General features: G+C 45.3%; 1 protein-coding gene across 3 annotated transcripts in view; it reads left to right on the top strand.

The window, feature by feature from the left end:
- LOC126262538 (cytochrome P450 6k1-like) overlaps positions 1–19,670 on the top strand; it is a 102,688-nt gene that overhangs the window by 36,883 nt on the left and 46,135 nt on the right. For all 3 annotated transcript variants that reach the window (XM_049959219.1, XM_049959218.1, XM_049959217.1), the window contains exons 3-4: positions 9,813–10,051; positions 12,928–13,190. In XM_049959219.1, coding sequence (XP_049815176.1) covers positions 9,813–10,051; positions 12,928–13,190 — 502 coding nt within the window. The remainder of the gene's footprint in view (positions 1–9,812; positions 10,052–12,927; positions 13,191–19,670) is intronic.

Below are 19,670 nucleotides of genomic sequence, written 5' to 3'. Positions count from 1 at the left end.
GTATCCTACAGCACCTCACAAGGCCCAACAAAGAAATCCTCCTCGCACTTTTTAATGCCATTTGGGCGTCAGGTCACTTTCCTGACTCGTGGCGTGAGGCAGTTTTAATTAATTTTTTAAAACCTAGGAAATATCGCACGAGCCCGAGTAGCTACCGTAGTGCTGCCCTCATTAGTTGCATGGGAAAGACCTTGGAGCGGATGGTCAAACGCCGCCTTGTCTGGATGTTAGAATCCCGGCAACTCCTTAGTCGCTTTTAGTGTGGGTTCAGGAGGTTTCGCTCCACCTTCGATAACCTTGCCCTCCTGGAGGCGGATGTACAACAAGCTTTCCTACGCCGTCGTCACCTTCTAGGTGTATTTTTTGACATCGTGAAGGCCTACGATACCACTTGGAGGCATCTCATCCTGGAGCAGCTTCACGAATGGGGTTTTCGTGGTTGTCTTCCTCTTTTTATTCAGTCTTTCCTCTCCCCACGATATTTTAGATACCGAATTGGTGACGTCCTGCTGACCGTTTTGAGCAGGAGAACGGTGTCCCTCAGGGTAGCGTTTCAAGTGTGACTGTCTTTGCCATCGCTATTAATAGCATCACCTCCATAGTGAAAAGTCCTGTCCAGTGTTCCTTGTTTGTGGATGTTTTCTCTGTGTTTTGCTCTTCTTAAAGCCTTGCAACGACAACGCGTCAGTTGCATCTTACTCTTAGACGTTTGGATGACTGGACGCAGAAGAGTGGTTTTAAGTTTTCCACCGAGAAGTCCGTGTGTGTTCTTTTTCGCCGTTCTCGTTCGATTTTAACCTTTCTTGAGTTGAGGATAAGGGACGCTGTCCTCGCTTTTAAAGACACGGTGAGATTTCTGGGGCTCATTTTCGATTCGAAGCTTACGTGGTTACCTCAGCTTAAAGACTTGAAACGACGGTCACTTAAGGCTTTAAGTATTTTAAAATGCCTTAGCCACAGTACATGGGGAGCCGACAGGACTTGTCTGCTCCAGTTTTACAGGGCGTTTGTGCGATCTCGGCTCGATTATGGGTGCACGGTGTATGGGTCTGCGAGGCCTTCTTACTTAAAGATGTTCGACGTTGTGCTCCATGAAGGGCTTCGGTTGGCCACTGGGGTATTCAGAACTAGCCCCATACCAAGCCTCTGCGCAGAGGCTGGTGAATCGCCACTTCATATGCGGCGGCGGCTACTTACGGTGCGCCAGGCGTATAAAACTTTGTCCACACCATACACACCTGCATACCATACCGTTGCTCAGCTTCCTCTGGCACGGCTATTTCATAACCGGCAACGAGCGACGCGGCCCTATGGAATTCGCGCGCAGGATTGCCTCTCTGCGATGGATATGGCTGGTTTTCATGTTTTCCGTCGCGATTGGAGCAGATTTCCACAATGGCTCCTCCGGAGACCCATACTTATTTTAGATTTGACTAATTTTAAGAAAGATAGTGCACCAGATTTTACATTCCAATCTCAGTTTTTTACCATTTTAGGTGCGCATCACGGTTTTACCGTCGTTTACACTGATGGCTCCAAACAGGAGAATTTCATTGGCTGTTCTGTAGTGTTCCCTGGTCACGTTACCCGGATTCGCCCCCCTGATGAATATACCGTTTTCGCAGCGGAGCTCCACGCGATCCTGAAGGCACTGGAACGGATGAATCGTGTTCGTGGCAATCGATTTCTCCTCTGCTCCGATTCTCTTAGTGCTTTACAATCATTGCAGAATCTGTACCCAACTGAGGAGATGGTCCAGCTGATGTATGACCAACTGTACTTGCTCCAATGGCGGGGTAAGGAGGTGTCCTTCTGCTGGGTGCCTGTCATGTAGGAATATGGGGCAATGAACAGGCCGATCGGGCTGCCGAGGAGGCCTGCAGAGAACAGGATGTGGTCCAGTGTCCTATTCCCTTACAGTGTGTCATTTCTGCACTCCACAGGAAGTGCATGGAGTTGTGGGAGGAAGAATGGCTGGCGGTGACGGCCAATAAACTGCGGTTGGTGAAGTCAACAACTCGGCCGTGGCGTTCCTCCTGCCGGGTGCTCAGGCGGGAAGAGGTGACCCTCACGGGTTTTCGGATTGGGCACTGTCCTCTGACGCATAGCTTTCTATTACGGCGGTAGCATCCCCCGATTTGTGATGCTTGTGGTGTGCACATCTCTGTCCGGCACATTTTAACAGACTGCATTTTATGCCGTGATGCAAGGGCAGAAGCACAAGTTGATGGGGATCTGCCATGTGTTTTAGCTAATGATGAGAAGTGTGTGTCTAGGGTTTTAAAGTTTTGTGATGTGTCTTCACTCTGGCCTAAACTTTTAGGCTGGAGGTTTTAGTGTACTGCACAGTGGCTGGCTCCTCCCCTTCTCCTTGCCATCAGCCAGCCACTACCATCTGCCTTATTGCTTTAGCTCCCTGTACCACTTTCTTCCTGAGTTGTCTATGTTTTACTGCTGGCGGCATGCTTCGTCCCACGCTTCGGTGTGGGTCGGCACATAGTTTTCCTAACTTGTTTCCTGTGTCTTACGTTCTGTTTAATCTTATTGTTCTGAGTCTTTTGTTGGCACCCGTCTCAATCTGTTACTGAGCGGGCGCTGAAGACCTTGCCGTCGTGCGCCCTTAAAACCCTCTCCATCCATCCATCCATAACATGTACATAAGGTAGCTACATCTGCATATATACTTCATATATACTCCGCTAGCCACCAAGCGGCGTGTGGCGGAGGGTACAATTCACGCCAAAGTCATATTGCCCCCCCCCCCTCCCCGCCCTCTGTTCCACTCGCGGATTGCACGAGGGAAAAACGACAGCCTGAACGCCTTAGTACGAGCTCTAATTTCCCTTAACTTTGAATGGTGATCATTGCGCGATTTGAAAGTTGGTGGTAATAATATATGCTCTACGTCCTCGGTGAGGATCGGATTTCGGAATTTAGTGAGTAGCCCCTTGCGTTTAGAGCGTCGTCTATCTGCAAGTGTATCCCACTTCAAACTTTCTATGAGATTTGTTGTGGTGTCACCGCCAGACACCACACTTGCTAGGTGGTAGCCTTTAAATCGGCCGCGGTCCGTTAGTATACGTCGGACCCGCGTGTCGCCACTATCAGTGATTGCAGACCGAGCGCCGCCACACGGCAGGTCTGGAGAGACTTCCTAGCACTCGCCCCAGTTGTACAGCCGACTTTGCTAGCGATGGTTCACTGACAAATTACGCTCTCATTTGCCGAGACGATAGTTAGCATAGCCTTCAGCTACGTCATTTGCTACGACCTAGCAAGGCGCCATTATCATTTGCTATTTATCTTGTGATGCATGTACCGTCAGACCGATGTTCACCAATTATGGATTAAAGTTAAGTATTCCAGAAGCTACGTACTTTTTTACTAGACTCAACTCCTTTAACTGTTCCAGACCTCACGCCAGCCTGCGTGAGCTTAAACGCGTGCCTTTCGGCTACCTCATAGTGGCTTGGCTGTCATGCCAAGTCACAACATTTGTAATGCTCTCGCGATGGCTAAATGTACCAGTCACGAATCTTTCCGCTCCTCTTTGGACCTTTTCAGTCTCTGTAATGAGACCCAAATAAATACTCAATGAGGCGAACGAACAATAATTACGCTGAAATTACCGCGATTAATTTCGCTCCTGGACGTTCCTAACGGCGAAAGGTGTTCTTAATACTGTGTGTGATCACCACGGACGGCAGTGGATGCTCTAAAACGTGATCCGTAAGGAGTTCTTACGGTAGGGCGTTCCATTCCTATAGCAGCGCGAGTGACAACTGCCGGACAGTCGTTGGTGCATGTGGATGTGCTGCAGTCTGTCTCCCCAACATATCCTCCATTTGCTCGACGGGGCTTAAGTCGCGGAAACGGGCGGGACAGTCTATTCGCCGAATATCCCCTGGTTCCCAGATTTCCTCCACCTACGCTGTTCGATGCGATAGCGCTTTGTCACCCATAAAAATGCAGTCATATTTGAATGCAACCCCGAAAACACGCGCATGAGGAAACGTACAGTGCCACATTAACGCTGATCGGTTTGTGTCCGTGTTCAAACATTTGGAACGCTGTACGCCCATGCAACAAAATGGTTCAAATGGCTCTGAGCACTATGGGACTTAACATCTGTGGTCATCAGTCCCCTAGAACTTAGAACTACTGAAACCTAACTAACCTAAGGACATCACACACATCCATGCCCGAGGCAGGATTCGAACCTGCGACCGTAGCGGTTACGCGGTTCCAGACTGAAGCGGCTACAACCGCTCGGCCACACGGGCCGGCGCCCATGCAACATATGCCTCCCTGCACTGTAACATCTCTACCACCAAAACGGTCGAGTCTGACAAATGCTTAGCGTTCCCTTGTATGGCGAGAGATGGGATAACGTAAAGCATCCAAGAACATTACAGAAAGGATGTATTGGTGGTCTAGGTGTTACGATCTGGGGAGGTAAATGTTGCATGGGGTACTGAGCTCGAGACCTTTGTACACGGTACACTCACCAGGCAACGTTGTTCTAACACTGTGCTCCTTCCGTATGTGCGTCCTTTCAGGAACGCATTCGGCTATGACGTCATTTTGATAGATGGCGATGCGCTGCCACATCTAACAGCGCAGGTGAAGGATCAAATGGTTCAAATGGTTCAAATGGCTCTGAGCACTATGCGACTTAACTTCTGAAGTCATCAGTCACCTAGAACTTAGAACTAATTAAACCTAACTAACCTAAGGACATCACACACATCCATGCCCTGGGCAGGATTCGAACCTGCGACCGTAGCGGTCGCTCGGTTCCAGATTGTAGCGCCTAGAACCGCACGGCCATTCCGGCCGGCTGGTGGAGGATCTCTTGGAATCAGGGGATATTCAGCGAATGGACTGTCCTGCCCGTTCCCCACACTTAAATCCCATAGAGCACGTACGGGATGCATTGGCGAGACGTACTACAGCACTACCGCATACACTAACAACCCTACAGCAGTCATAAACCGTGCTAGCGGAGGAACAGAACGCCATACCACACGAACTCCTTACCAACTTTGTGCCCAGCACGGAAGCACATTTTACAGCATGAACTGCCGTCGTGGTGATCACACATTCTATTAAGAACTTTGTCACGCGGTTTGTAATGTCTAGGGGACCATCACGAATAGCGGTAACTCCAGTGTAATTGTTATCTTTCAGAAAAGCTGTCATTTTTGCTCGTCTCGTTCTTTATTTCTTCCAGTTACCTTCCGTACTACACCGGAGCGGTTCTTCCTATGCCGCTACAAGTTTCATCGAGTTGTGTTACTTGGTAGTGATACAACATGCGAAAGTTGCTTTTCTCCTTAAGCTTTGCTCACTATTGTGTTATATAAACACTGTAAGAAGATTCTCGGCGAAGTGACTGGTTGGACTACTTGAATAGGTGGAAACTAAATCAGATCGACCTGTATTAATTGATTTGTAACTGTTGCTAACGTGAAGTAGCAGACAACACTATTCAGTGTCTTTGTATCTACGTCAATGAGAGCCGAAATCACGCGCTGAGTTAACCGTCGCTAATACATTACGTGTTATTGGTTTAGGTTCAAATGGCTCAGAGCACTGTGGGACTTAACTTCTGAGGTCATCAGTCTCCTAGAACTTAGAACTACTTAAACCTAACTAACCTAAGGACATCACACACATCCGTGCCCGAGGCAGGATTCGAACCTGCGACCGTAGCGGTCGCGCGGTTCCAGACTATAGCGCCTAGAACCGCTCTGCCACTCCGGCCGGTATTGGTTTGGGAATCGCCTTGTTTATCGACATATTAAACTCATTAAACAATTTGTTGCCTGCTGTTGACAAGAAGAGCGATCTTTGCTGCAAATCAACATCGCATCGAATGCGACATAACGTAACCACTTCTACACAGAATAAAGCGGCTTATTGGGATCAAAATTTATTGAAGATCCTGTACTAAGTCTCGCGCCAGTCGAGGTGCAATGGGAACACTGCCTGGGAGGACGATGTATAACAGTTGCACTGAAAATTACGTAAACCAAAATACTCCTCAGTTGGAGAAAAGTTAATCGCTACAGTAGTTTGCGGAAGTTTGTGAGTAGCACTGCTATTATGCAAGTCCGAAATTGGGATGATCGCTGAAATGATGAAACGGCCAAGGTTTAAAATTCACTCAGAAAGAACCAAATAACCTGCTGAAGGCCGACAGCTGATACCAAGTTCCTGATTGTTTCTGACATAGAGGCCAGGTCCTGGTGAAGGTGAAGACAGGCAGTAGGAGCTCCCTCGCAGGACAATGGCTGATGTGCCATGGCACAGTATGTAGCAAATGTTCCAATTCAGACTGATTGAAGCACTGTGTGTGCAGTCGGCGCCTGTCCCAGACTTCGGTAAAGAATGCCACACAGTCGATTTGTTGCGCATAAATACATAGACCATATAGAGATATTGGAGCAGTTGTTCCCAATAACACGGTCTGCAGATGCAAACATGTTCATGGAGCCAATGACGTCTTGCAGAACTTGCACTGGCTCCTTCTGGCCTAGGCAGCATGCATGATTGAAGCTCCATCATCTGTTGATGTAACACCGTCGATGAGAGAAGAGTTGCTGATCTGTCAGGCATACACTCTGCACACGGCATCAGCTCCCCCCATCCCCCTCCCCCTCTAAACAGGAGTAGATGTGGCACATCTCGATGTCAAAGGAAACTAGTGCCTCTTTCTGCCTGCCCGTAGAACTGGGGATCCTGGTTAGGTGAAGTTGATATGCATCAGAGTTGATGTCTAGACTGGGTATGGACTGAGAGTGTGACAAACCAATCCACTGCTAGGAGGTATCATTGTTTTCTGCGGGCATGCCTGGGTGACATGATTGTGGAAAATGGAGCCATCATGTAGTCGACCCACTGCTGGGTCCCACTGGCGGCGATTTTTGGAGTAAAACAACGCAACGATGTCATTTTTGACAGAATAACGATGGCGTCAGGACCGCGGATGGGGAAAAGGAGTGCTCGTAGGATGGAGGATGCGGAGTTTGCCCATTGCTGCCAGCAGAGGAGCTTTTAGATGGAGCTGACGTCATTCTGATGGATGGAGCAATAAGATGCCCAAAACAAACTGACAGCTTCATCTGAATCATGATGGCACTTCAGCTTTGCAAACTGTGATTTGAATGTGCAAACAAAACATTCCGCTAATCCATTGGATGCAGGATGAAAAGAAACTGTGTGCAAGAACAAAAAGAGGTCAACATGGAAGACTTGAACTGAGGCCATTTGTCAGTAACCATGATTTCAGGGTGTCCTTATATGGAGAACAACCATGCCAGAGCTAGCATAGTCTCTGCTGAGGATGACGAAGACATCTGAGAAACGTAGGGGAGTTCAGTTCCTGCGTCGATTACGATCAAGCATGAATAGCCAAGGAAGGGGTCTAAAAAATCTAAATCGAGTCACAACAATGGCGCTGAAGCAGTAATGCAACAGAAATATCTGTGAATGGATGCTGCCTGTTTGCTTTGGCAGCTTTCGCATGCTACTACCATGCTGGCAATATCTGCATTTATCCCTCACCAGCCTCTTCGTGAACACAACATCTCAATTACCTAATGTACGACGGATGGAATGCGGTGTCACAAGGTGGAAGGGACCATTTCGTGAGTGCGACCAGTTTCTCCTTGCAAAAAGAGGGCTCGACTGAGGGTGGAGAACTCGTGGTACTTTGCCAGAATGCTTGGATGTCTAGAAGATCCAGCTGTTTCCCATCCATCAGCCACCCTCATTGCGCCAGTCTGAGTATTTTCCAGGTAACTAGGTTCTTCAAGGAGTGATGGTTGATGACCTTTGTATCCAAAGGAAGGGTGGCTACAGCTTCACGCCCATCTGTGTCCATATGGCCACAGATCTCTGGTTCTGAATCGAATTGAATACCCTGGCCCAGTGGTAACCAGTAGAGACTGTCGTCATTGCTATGTTGAGCTCTTAAATGATATCTGAAGTCATACATGCAACTGCACAAAAATAATGCCCACCTCTGGAAGTGACATGCCAATTTGGCCAGAATATTTGAGTGTACCTAGAATAGCGGTAGAAAAGTTTTATTGTGGTTAGTCACCACAATGAAATGTCGACCATACACATAATCGTGGCATTTCTTGAGTACGAACACAACAGCCAAAGCCTGCTTTCCTCTTTGGCTATAGGTTTGTTGCAGATGTGTTAGAGTTTTGGATATGAATGTGATAGTTCAACGTAGTACCAATACAAATATATCAGCGAACTCACGGCACTGTGATACGCTTGTTTGAATACTAATATTGCATATATCTCAAAAACTATCGGAGACGTCGGCAGCAAATAAATGTTGCCATGCTAGTCAAAGAAAATTTATAACTGCTAAATGTCATATTAAATTTAATTAACTAGACATGGGATGACAGCCTAGCACTACAGCTATTATTCGTGAATGCCTCACATTTATAATTGTTTTACTTATTGAGCTATTACCATCTCATATCTTTATTAAGCAAATGTGTGAGATCATCAACTCCACCACAGTCACGTAGTAAATGAATGCAGTCTCTTATAACACTGTATGTTATCCTATTGAACATCTCAAGAGTGATAACTAATATCTAATTCATTTAATGAATAGTCAGTTTGGTCAGCATTAAAAACAATTGTAATTTGAAAACAACAAAGTCCTTACATGAAGTGATGGTATCAGCAGACTGAAATAGAGACGGCACTTCAATAGAGCACACCAAGATCATTTATTTCATAGATTCTACATATTTCATCACTAGTATTTGTCATTAGTGGGAATGTGTTAGTAACCTGATACCTTATTTATGTATAAACTTTGCAAGTACTCTCAGTATGTAGTATTTGGTATCAACAGAATCGTAAGATTGTGAGTTGTCACTTTAAACATATATCTAATTTGTACATTTGTTAGTAATCAAATGGTCGTCCATTTGTCAGATTTTAAGTTAAACTGTGCTGTCATAATGTGGGAATTCATGTTTCCAATGGCGAGAGTAGGCTGCCGCTTATTTGTTCTGGTTGTTTCTGGGGAGCCAGGAAGCAGTTTGAAAGACATTCTGTGAGAAGGCTCTGTGACGACTGGGTGAACGATCCAGATACAGGTAAAGTGAAGTTCTTGGCGGCAAGTGACCAAAAATACCTTAACTACTCTTCATACTTACAAAATTTCTGAGTGATATGGGACGAAGTCTCAGAGACTCTGCTTTATGGACCAGTGTTGTTTAACTGATCATGGGAAACCTGCTAGCACTAAGCCTTACTGCAGTTCATCACCATTCTTAACAGTTTAAGTATTTTTTCTGATTGAATAAATCATTTCATTCAGCTTAAATCTTTTGTTCTCGCGTACATCAGTTCTTCACTGGAATTCAACTCTTTTTCATTTATTATTATTGTTCTTAATACATTTCAAATTATGTTTCTTGATAATTCGCATTACATATCAACGCTCGGGTAAGTCAGCTGCAGGATCACGACTAAAACACAATACTCGAGTGGAATTTGTTGCTGGGCATGAAATAAATCAGCTATATTTATTAATAGAGCCATACATCGCTCAAGCGCCATACAACTGGTACGTCACAAAGTGAGAAGCACGTGTCTCTCTCATTCCATTGCTCACTGAATAATAGCGCACGTCTACTATATGACACGGACAAAAGGCCCAATTCCATCTGCAGCAATGGCCACCATCAGTATGTTATTTGAATACTTTAATAATTCGGCTCCTGCTATTATTCTACAGTTTGTAGATTAATTTCTCTTTGCAGGAGAGCGTTATGTTGGACATTTCGGATTCTGTCGACCGATTCTTCTAATCCGTGATCCAGAGATCATACGCCACATGCTTGTGAAGGATTTCTCGACGTTCCATGACCGAGGAGTCGTATTTGACGATGAAGAGCCACTAAACAATCATTTGTTTGCCCTCACTGGACAACAGTGGCGACAACTGAGGGTTAAATTGAGTCCTACATTCACATCTGGCAAACTGAAGGGTATGTTTAAGGTGAGTATGTACATGTTTTACATGTATATGAATTCGTAGTACTTTAATATAAAATCCCTCATTAAGATGTGTCAAATCTGTTTCTCTAGAAACATTGTAAAACTGCGTTTCTTCAGGCCTGAAGTTCTTTAAGTACCTTCTGGCAATTGAAATACGTATTTGTTGGAAGGCTATATCATTTAGAACATGATGAGGAATTTAACATTTGACAAAGTGGCTGTAGCATAGTGTATACTTCCTGCATGTCACCTTTGGAAAGGCTGTAATTTCTTAAGTCGGTGGTTGATATATTTTAGTTAGAAACATATTAAATGCATTATAGCATAGGCATAAACATCGCTATAACGCTATGATTTTGCTGTTTTCTTCAATTACAGGTTTTCTAAACTTTTCTTATAATAAGTCTGACAAACTTAACAAAAAAATCTGACAAATTTCGACTGCTTTTCTTGAAATCAGTTATGTTGCCAATTATGTTGTAGTCTGGTTACACAGTCAGTTTCGACGCAGTTACGTGCCATGATCAAGTATTTTAAATCTTGATGCCTAGAATATTACGATCATATTTTAAAATGTATAAGTTTAGAAGACATGCGTCGTTGACAGCTGAAGCAAAGTTTTCATGACATAGTTTCAGAGTTTACTATTGCAAAATACTTCCGAAAGCTCTGCTTATTTAAATATTTCTACAGATAGATGGACGCTATAAATCTCTTTGCGTGTCTCTATAAAGACGGAATAGTAACGAAATTTGGAATAATATTCTTGTTGTTTGTTGTTGTTGTCTTTCGTCCATAGACTGGTTTAAGGCCGTTGTCCACGCTGGTCTATCCTTTGCAAGCCCCTTCATCTCTGCATAATCACAGTAGCCTATATCTATTTGAACCTGCTTACTCCATTCAAGTCATCGTCTCCCCCTACTACACTATGTGATCAAAAGTTTCCGGACACCTGATTGAAAACGACTTACAAGTTCGTGGCGCCCTCCATCGGTAATGCTGGGATTCAGTATGGTGTTGGCCCACCCTTAGCCTTGATGACAGCTTCCACTGTCGCAGGCAAACGTTCAATCAGATGTTGGAAGGTTTCTTGGGGAATGGCAGCCCATTCTTCACAGAGTGCTGCACTGAGGAAAGTTATTAATATCGGTCGGTGAGGCCTGGCACGAAGTCGGCGTTCCGATACATCCCGAAGGTGTTCTATAGAATTCAGGTGAGGACTCTGTGCAGGCCAGTCCATTACAGGCATGTTATTGTCGTGTAGCCACTCCGCCATAGGACGTGCATTATGAACAGGTGCTCGATCGTGTTGAAAGATGCAATCGCCATCCCCGAATTGCTCTTCAACAGTGGGAAGCAAAAAGGTGCTTAAAACATCAATGTAGGTCTGTGCTGTGATAGTGCCACACAAAACAACAAGGGGTGCAAGCTCCCTTCATGAAAAACACGACCACACCGTAACACCACACCGCCTCCGAATTTTACTGATGGCGTTACACACGTTCGTAGATGACGATCAGCAGGCATTCGCCATAGACACATCCTGCCATCGGATTGCCACATTGTGTACCGTGATTTGTCACTCCACACAACGTCTTTCCACTGTTCAATAGTCCAATCCAAAACTAAGGCCTCTAGCGATAATGTGTCTCAGTGCAAAATTTAACTAGGTAAAATTTCCTAAAAATCGTCGTGTTCTTTTTTCCTTTTTTGGGGGTGGAGGTGGGGAGGGGGAGGGATCTAAAAGTATACGGGTTGTGTAAACCCATCTTAGGGCCTGCTGACTCACCCTGTACCATTGCAGTAACTGAGCACCAAAGACTGCACAGACACGGACAGAAACAGTGGGGAAAACGATAACAACCAAGCTCGTCATAACAAGCAGTTGTAATTTCAAGTAGAACCTTCACAGAGCACAAGCGATGCAAGAGAGAGTGGGCTGCACTGCTGGTGTGTAGCCAGCTAGACCCAATCAGTCGCCAGTGACGCTGGCAGCAGTGATAGTGGTGGCGTATGTGGGCACGCCAAAAAATTTTCAGTCACCTTGTAATGCGCAGCCGGCCGAAGTGGCCGTGCGGTTAAAGGCGCTGCAGTCTGGAACCGCAAGACCGCTACGGTCGCAGGTTCGAATCCTGCCTCGGGCATGGATGTTTGTGATGTCCTTAGGTTAGTTAGGTTTAACTAGTTCTAAGTTCTAGGGGACTAATGACCTCAGCAGTTGAGTCCCATAATGCTCAGAGCCATTTTTTTGTAATGCGCAAGCAATTCCACACAGATGGTCCATCGTTGTTCTTTATGGTCTTCTGCTAGGAATCCAGAGGGCACATACCCTTTGAACACCTCAGTTGTTGGACAAATGTATCAGCGCTGCCAACAGAGCTGCCGAGCTGAGTGGCGAGGTGTCTGATTGTAATCCATCGATGACCTTGAACGAGAGTGTCCGCACGTTCCAACATTGGAGGCGTTACAATTGCGTGCAGCCAGCCCACACGTGGGAGATTGGACCGGTTTGCTGGACTTTGTGCGATGATGACGGACGCTTCACCCAACGAGTCATGATGTTTTTGTTCACTGACAGGCCTCCGTAGACATTCTGCAAGCGCTACTGTATATGTGCCGTCGTGAAGGTTTATTTCGTTGGTATCCGTGCCCAGGACGTCCGATTAAGGCGTTTTAGGAACACACCTTACTTCCATTGTCCTCCGTGTTTTCAAACTGTATTGTTTGATACAGTATATTGACCTATTAGTTTTTGTACATAGAAAAGGAAATAGTTCGTTTTCAAGCTCCAGGATTGATGTTCTGGTTTGGCGACGGCGCTCCGCGAAACTCTTAAGCAGTGGCGTTAACAGCGTCGCTAACTGCGGTTGCCGGCAGACGCTGTCAGATTGCGGCCGCGAGATGGCAGACGTGCTGGAGGCGGTGGCCGAGCGCGGCGACACTGTAGAAGTGCGGGAACTGGCAGCCAGGTACGCCACTGACGTCATCGCGTCCGTCGCCTTCGGCATCGAGTGCAACTGCCAGCGGAACCCCGACAACGAGTTCCGCCAGTGGGGGCGCAAGATCTTCCAGCCCACCATAAAGTCGGGCATCAGCATCATCCTCTCTTTCATCAGTCCCACACTCACCAGACTTTTAAGGTAAATGTTAATCACTGTATGTTAATTCACTGTAAGATAAAACAGAAAAATGGCACACCACGAAGCTTCATCACCTTTCTCAAGGTGGCTTCTGTCAACTCCCCCTCCCGGATGATAGCCTCTCCCCCTCCATTTATCCTTCCCATCAACTCTGATCCTCACCTCCCCCCTGCCTTCCTCTGTTTTTCCCCAGGCTCCCTCTCCCCCCGTTCCATCCTATTTTTCCCCCACCTACCCTCTCTCTGCTTCCCTTCTCTCCCCTGAGTCCTTTTTGCTCTCCCCTCCACTGCCTTTCCCGCTCCTTGTCGCATCCGCCCAGCCGCCCCTTTTCCTATGTCCCCTCCCTCCGTCGGCTCCCCCCTTTTTTCCTTTTGCTCTCCTCCCCCATTTTCCCCCTCATCGATCAGGGTCCTTGGCCCCCACCCCCATCTGCCGCCATGTCACCTGTATAGTGCTGAGCAAGATGTATGAGACAGGTGAAATACCCTCAGACTTCAAGAAGAATATAATAATTCCAATCGCAAAGAAAGCAGGTGTTGACAGATGTGAAAATTACCGAACTATCAGTTTAATAAGTCACTGCTGCAAATTACTAACGCGAATTCTTTACAGACGAATGGAAAAACTGGTAGAAGCCGACTGCTGTTTTAAGTGAGTGTTCAGTGTTGTGCGTCCCCTGTCAGTATTGCGAACAGCCACCATACTGTCACCAGTTGTGTTTTTTATATCGTGCAAACAGAAACCAGATTGTCGCTGTGTTTTTTAAATCGTGCCTGTGTATTTACTATGTGTTTTAATCGGCATCGCCGACCGTTTGGTTTTAATATTCTCTTCGTATATTTTTCTCCATGTTTCTGTTTTTAACAGTCACCGTTTTATCGCCTGCTTTGTTTGTTTTTCATATCTCCTGATTCTGTTTTTTAACTTTTCTGTAGGCTGCAGAGTGGCGTATTTTGCTGCTCCCAGTCGCCCCCCCCCCCTTCTGGGGGAGGGGGGGATCGAAATGCAATAAAGAAAAAAAATCACCACAAAGGAATCATCCGAATGGGACGGAAATCAGTAGATGTGATGTACATGTACAGACAAACAAATAGTTGCAGCTTCAGAAAAATTGGATGCATTACTTAAAAAAAAAGGGGGGGGGGGGTTCACAAATTGAACAAGTCAACAACGGGCTGGTCCACCTCTGGGCCTTATGCAGGCAGATATTCTCACTTGGCAATTGATTGACAGAGTAGTTGGACGTCCTTCTGAGAGATGTTGTGCCAAAGTCTGTCCAACTGACGCTTTAGATTATCAAAATGAAGAGCTGGTTGGAGGACCCTGCCCATAATGATCCAAACATTCCCAGCTGGGGAGAGATCAGGCTGACTTGCTGGTCAAGGTACGGTTTGACAAGCACGAAGACAAGAAGTAGACACTCTCGCCTGTGCGGGCAGAAGTTATCTTGCTTAAATACAGGGTGATTATAATTAGAGATAAACTTTCAAACCGCTGTAGAAATAACACTACTAGTCAGAATGACGTCAAATTGCAACGGAATATTATCGGAAAGGGGGAAAACGTATGGCAGAAGAAAATAAGTAGTTACAAAATGTAGCAATAGAGGTTGCTGTACGTATCATAATTTAACAGTGGTCGACTGCAAATGACAAATGAATAATACAACAATGCCTAAGGTGTACGTTTGACGTTAAGTGTGCATGGGTGTAGAGGTTTGATATTGTTAGTTATGTAAGCCATCCACCATGGCAAGGTCATATCACAACGGATGGGAAAAAAAGGTTTTTAATTGTGCTGGGGCCAAAAACCGCATAAAAGGCATCAATCACTGCGGTATTTAATAGTACTGAGGCGAAAAACGGCATAAAAAGCATCAATCAAAATCACATCGGACTATTAATTTCCATGTGACTGGTACAAAATATGTTCAATATGCTGTCCAGCGTTTTCTGCAACAAGTTGAAATCGAGAAACAGCATGTTCCACAACTGCTCGAAGTGTTTCTGAGGTCACGTTCAGAATGTGTTTTGCAATGCGTGCCTTCAATGCAGCTAAGTTTGCAGTCGGAACACTGCACAAAACATCTTTCAGATAGCGCCACAGCCAGAAGTCATACGGGTTAAGATCAGGTGATCGGGACGGGCAGGCTGTAGGGAAATGGCGGCTGATAATTGTTACATTTCCGAAATGGCGCTTCAGCAGCTCCTTAACTGGATTTGTAACGTGCTGAGGTGCGCCATCTTGCATAAAAATGATCTCATCCACACATCCTCGCTGTTGGAGAGCTGGAAAGACGTGGCTGCGCAAAAGACGCTCATATTTCTTACTAGTGACGGTACCAGTGACAGGACCAGAAACACCTGTCTCTTCGAAAAAATATGGCCCTATTTAAATGATGCCGTAAAGCCGCACCACACAATGACCTTTTCAGGATGAAGTGGTATTGGTTGATTTGCAGTTTGATTTTCTGTTGCCATATTCGACAATTCTGTGTACTGACATATCCTGTCAGTTGGAAGTGGGCTTCGTCTGTCCACAAAACCTTCCACGGCCAACCATTGTCCACTTCCATGTGAGCAAGAAATTCTAAAGGAAAGGTCTCTCTTGCTGGAACATCAACAGGAAGCAACTCGTGCACCTAGGTAATTTTGAATGGATAGCAGAGAAGGATGTTTCGTAGGATTTTACTCGCCGTGCTCACGGGTATGTCCAATATTCAGGCAATTCTCCGTGCATTATACGTTTGAACACCACCATTCGTCTCCTCCTGCATTGGCCTCTGCTTCCACTGACGTCGAATCAATTCGTTTCCTCCTTCTACCAGGTTGCACGCCAAAAGATCCCATCCTTCCGAATTTCCGAATCATTTTCTCCAGACCCACGGCAGTCATCAGACCAACCACTTTTTTCAAACCCTTCCGTGTCCGGAAATTCTGCAGAGCGACGTGTGCACAGTCATCATTCTTGTAATACAGCTTTACAAGCAGAGCGCGATCCTACATTGAGACAGTCATGGCGAACGTCGCAGACGCGAAAGGAAGAAAAACCGTGTACCTGGCGTGTTTATACGAACTTCAATGAGTCGTCTGAATGACAGGTGTTTTCATTTACATATTGTAACACACACAGCGCCAGCTATTGATCAATTTCCACACTATTTTTTTTCCTTCTGCCATACGTTTTCCCCCTTCTTCGATAATATTCCGTTGCAATTTGACGTCACTCTGACCAGTAGTGTTATTTCTACAGCGTTTTTGAAGTTTAAGTATAATCACCCTGTATATGCCCTGGATCGCTTTCCCAACAAAACGAGGTGTGGATTATCGCCGACGTACCACTGTACTGTAAGGGTGCCGAGGATGACAACCAAAGGGGACATGCTATGAAATAAAATGACACCCAACGCCACCACTCTTGATTGTCGAGCCATATCGAGGGCAACAGACAGTCTGGTATCCCACTGCTGTATGGGGCGTCTACAGACAGTCTCCAGTCAGTGAGAGTGCAGACCTAATGTGCCCGACAAGCCTGCAAACGGGCTTCGTGTCAATGGCAGTCGGCGCAAGGGGAGCCGTGAGCCCAGCCCCCTCTGAGCCGACTATTAATGGTCCTTGTGGCCAATGAAGCCCCAGTTGCACATCAGATCGATGATAATGATGAATCCTGGATGCTGAGTGCCTCTCTAACGATTTCTCGGTCATCTCATTCTGTCGTCCCTCTAGTTCGACCACTTACTTCTCGACGCTGTGTCTGGCCACGGTTTACCCATACCTGCCAACATCGTCGAATAAAGTCATCGCTCCTGTTCAAATGTCGAGTGGTTCAACGGTCTCTCCAACTGGCTTCTTTGAGCCCAACTACACGTCTTTCGCAAATGTTGAAAAATGTATATAATGTTCACGCGCCTGTCTGCAAAGCATAATTAGGTGTCCAACTGAGTAGGCAGAATGAAATTCGCAAAAATTTTATGCCCTGGTATCGACAAGTCCCCTGTTTACTATCCTTGGGAGCTGCGCGGTGAAACTGCGCTGCAGTGTCACACACTCATCCATCGGCCACCAAAGTTAACCATTTTGCAATTTTCCATTTACTGTTGATACCAGCATAAATACCAGTTTGTAATATATTTTCGTAAGTCCTTCATTTCTTCGTGGTGCACCTTTTTTTCTTAAAAAATATGTAAAAATAAAGTTCGGTGCGACTAGTCGCTCATTAAATACTTATTTATTTCCTTGATCTAATTTTCATTTTTTTCCTATTCATCTCCAGATCAAGAACCCAGAAGTATACACATCCTTGTTAGTAGATTGGTAATGGAACAATTAAGAAAAATGATTTGCTGAACTAGAAAAGGTTAGGACTCTCTAAAATGGTGCAACATATTCGAAATTATCATGAAAATGGATGGAAATTATAAGGAAAGTCGGGTAATATACGAGGTATGTCTACAAAGTAAGTCCCGTTTGGTTATATAAAAAAAAAACGTGTACAGATACAGAAAAAATATTTACTGTACAAAAATCCAAAACTGTTAAACTACTTATCTGCATAGCTTCCGAAATTTTGTAGGCACTTGTGACAGCGTGGCACAAGTTTTTGTATGCCTCCTTCATAGAAGGTTGCCGCCCGTGTATTCAACCATGTGGTAACATGTTCTTTCAGCTCGTCATCATTGTTGAAGTGTTGACCACCAAGGACAGATATTTGGTGTAAGAAGAGATGAAAGTCGCTGGGAGCGAGGTCCGGGCTGTACGGAGGATGATCAAACGCGTCCCAGTGAAATTCCCGTAAGAGTTGTTTGGTCACATTCGCCGTGTGAGGTCGGGCATTATCGTGGAAAAAACAACACATTTTAACAGTAATCCTCGGCGCTTGTCTGTATTGCGCGGCGCAATTTCTTAATGGTGTCGCAGTAACCATGTGCATTGATTGTTTGGCCTCATGGTAAGAAATCAATCAGCAAAATGGCTTTTCTGTCCCAAAAAACGATGCACATGACTTTTCAAAGTGTCAAGACTTGCTAAGGCTTAACCTTCGTTGGGGATGAAGTGTGCTTCCATTCCACTGATTGCCGTTTTGTTTCAGGGGTGTCGTACGATACCCAAGTTTCATTCCCCGTGACTATTCGAGAAAGAAAGCCATCGCCTTCTTTAATGTAGCATGTCAAAAACTGAAGTGCACTACCCATCCATTGTTTATTGTGTTGTTTAGTAAGAATGTTGGGCACCCAACGTGAGCAAAATTTTCGAAATTTCAGTTTTCAGTAACAATTTCATGACTTAGGGATCGTGAGATTTGCGGAACTTCCATAGCAAGGGCACTAAGTGTAAACTTACGGTTGTGCTTAATCTTCTCTTCAATTGTGTGAACCAGTTCATCAGTAACCACAGACGGGCGTCCACTTCGTTCTTCATCGTGCACTTGATCACGTCTTTCATTGAACAGTCTGACGCATCTTCTAATCACTGAATCACTCATAGCATTTTGTCCGTAAACCTCGCAGATTTGCCGATGGATTTCCTTTGGTTTACCTTTCTTTGCATTTAGAAAACGAATCACAGATCTGATTTCACACGCGGCGACATTTTTAATTACGGCTGACATTATAAAGAAGCACTACAAAGCACACGTCGGCAGCAGCGACCTGGCGTACATGTCTTCTCCTTGATTCAGAGTAACTGCCGCGCATTCTCGGAACTGCGATCGTAGGGCTGCCGCGGATAGAAATAGAATCGGAACTTACTTTGTGGGCGACCCTCGTACAATGTGTATGAGAACCATGAGGGAGAAATAAGTATGGAAGATCGTGAAGAAAGTTCTCGGATTAGAAAGGGTAAAAGATAAACATCTAGTCTTTTATTCGTTCTACTAAACATATATACTGAAAAAGCATAGACGGAAAGAGGAGATAAGAATGAAAGAATATCGAGGATAAGATGCTGAGGACACTGTTATCCTCAGTGAAATAGGGACAATTACGGGACACATTGAGTGGAACATAAAAGAAGATAAACCAAAGTAGGGAGAAATACTAGAAATAGATTAGCAGATCTCTGAAGTCACAACTGGGGACCACGAAGCAGACGAAGTGGAGGAATTCTGCTACCTCGGAAGCAAGCTAATACATGACGGTCCAAGGAAAAAAGGACATAAAATGAAGCTTACCAAAGGAAAAGAGGGAATTCTTCGCAGAAAGAACCTCTATTATTAAAAACAGAACTTATACTGAGGAAGACATTTCTATACGTTTGGATCTCATGATCGTATGTAACTGAATGAAGGACTGTGGGGAAGGCTTAAAAGAAGAGAATCTAAGCGTTTGGAACGTGGTGCTGCAGAAGAACGTTGAAGATTTGTTGGGCTGATAATAATTGAGGAGGTTGTGTGCAGATTAGGCGAGGAACGAAATACGAGAGAAACACTGACAAGAACAAGGAACAGGACTATAGGACATTTGTTGAGATATCAAGGAATAAC

The sequence above is a fragment of the Schistocerca nitens genome, chromosome 6 (assembly GCF_023898315.1).
Source record: "Schistocerca nitens isolate TAMUIC-IGC-003100 chromosome 6, iqSchNite1.1, whole genome shotgun sequence".
Classification (NCBI taxonomy): domain Eukaryota; kingdom Metazoa; phylum Arthropoda; class Insecta; order Orthoptera; family Acrididae; genus Schistocerca; species Schistocerca nitens.
This window is presented reverse-complemented; position numbering and strand designations above follow the sequence as displayed.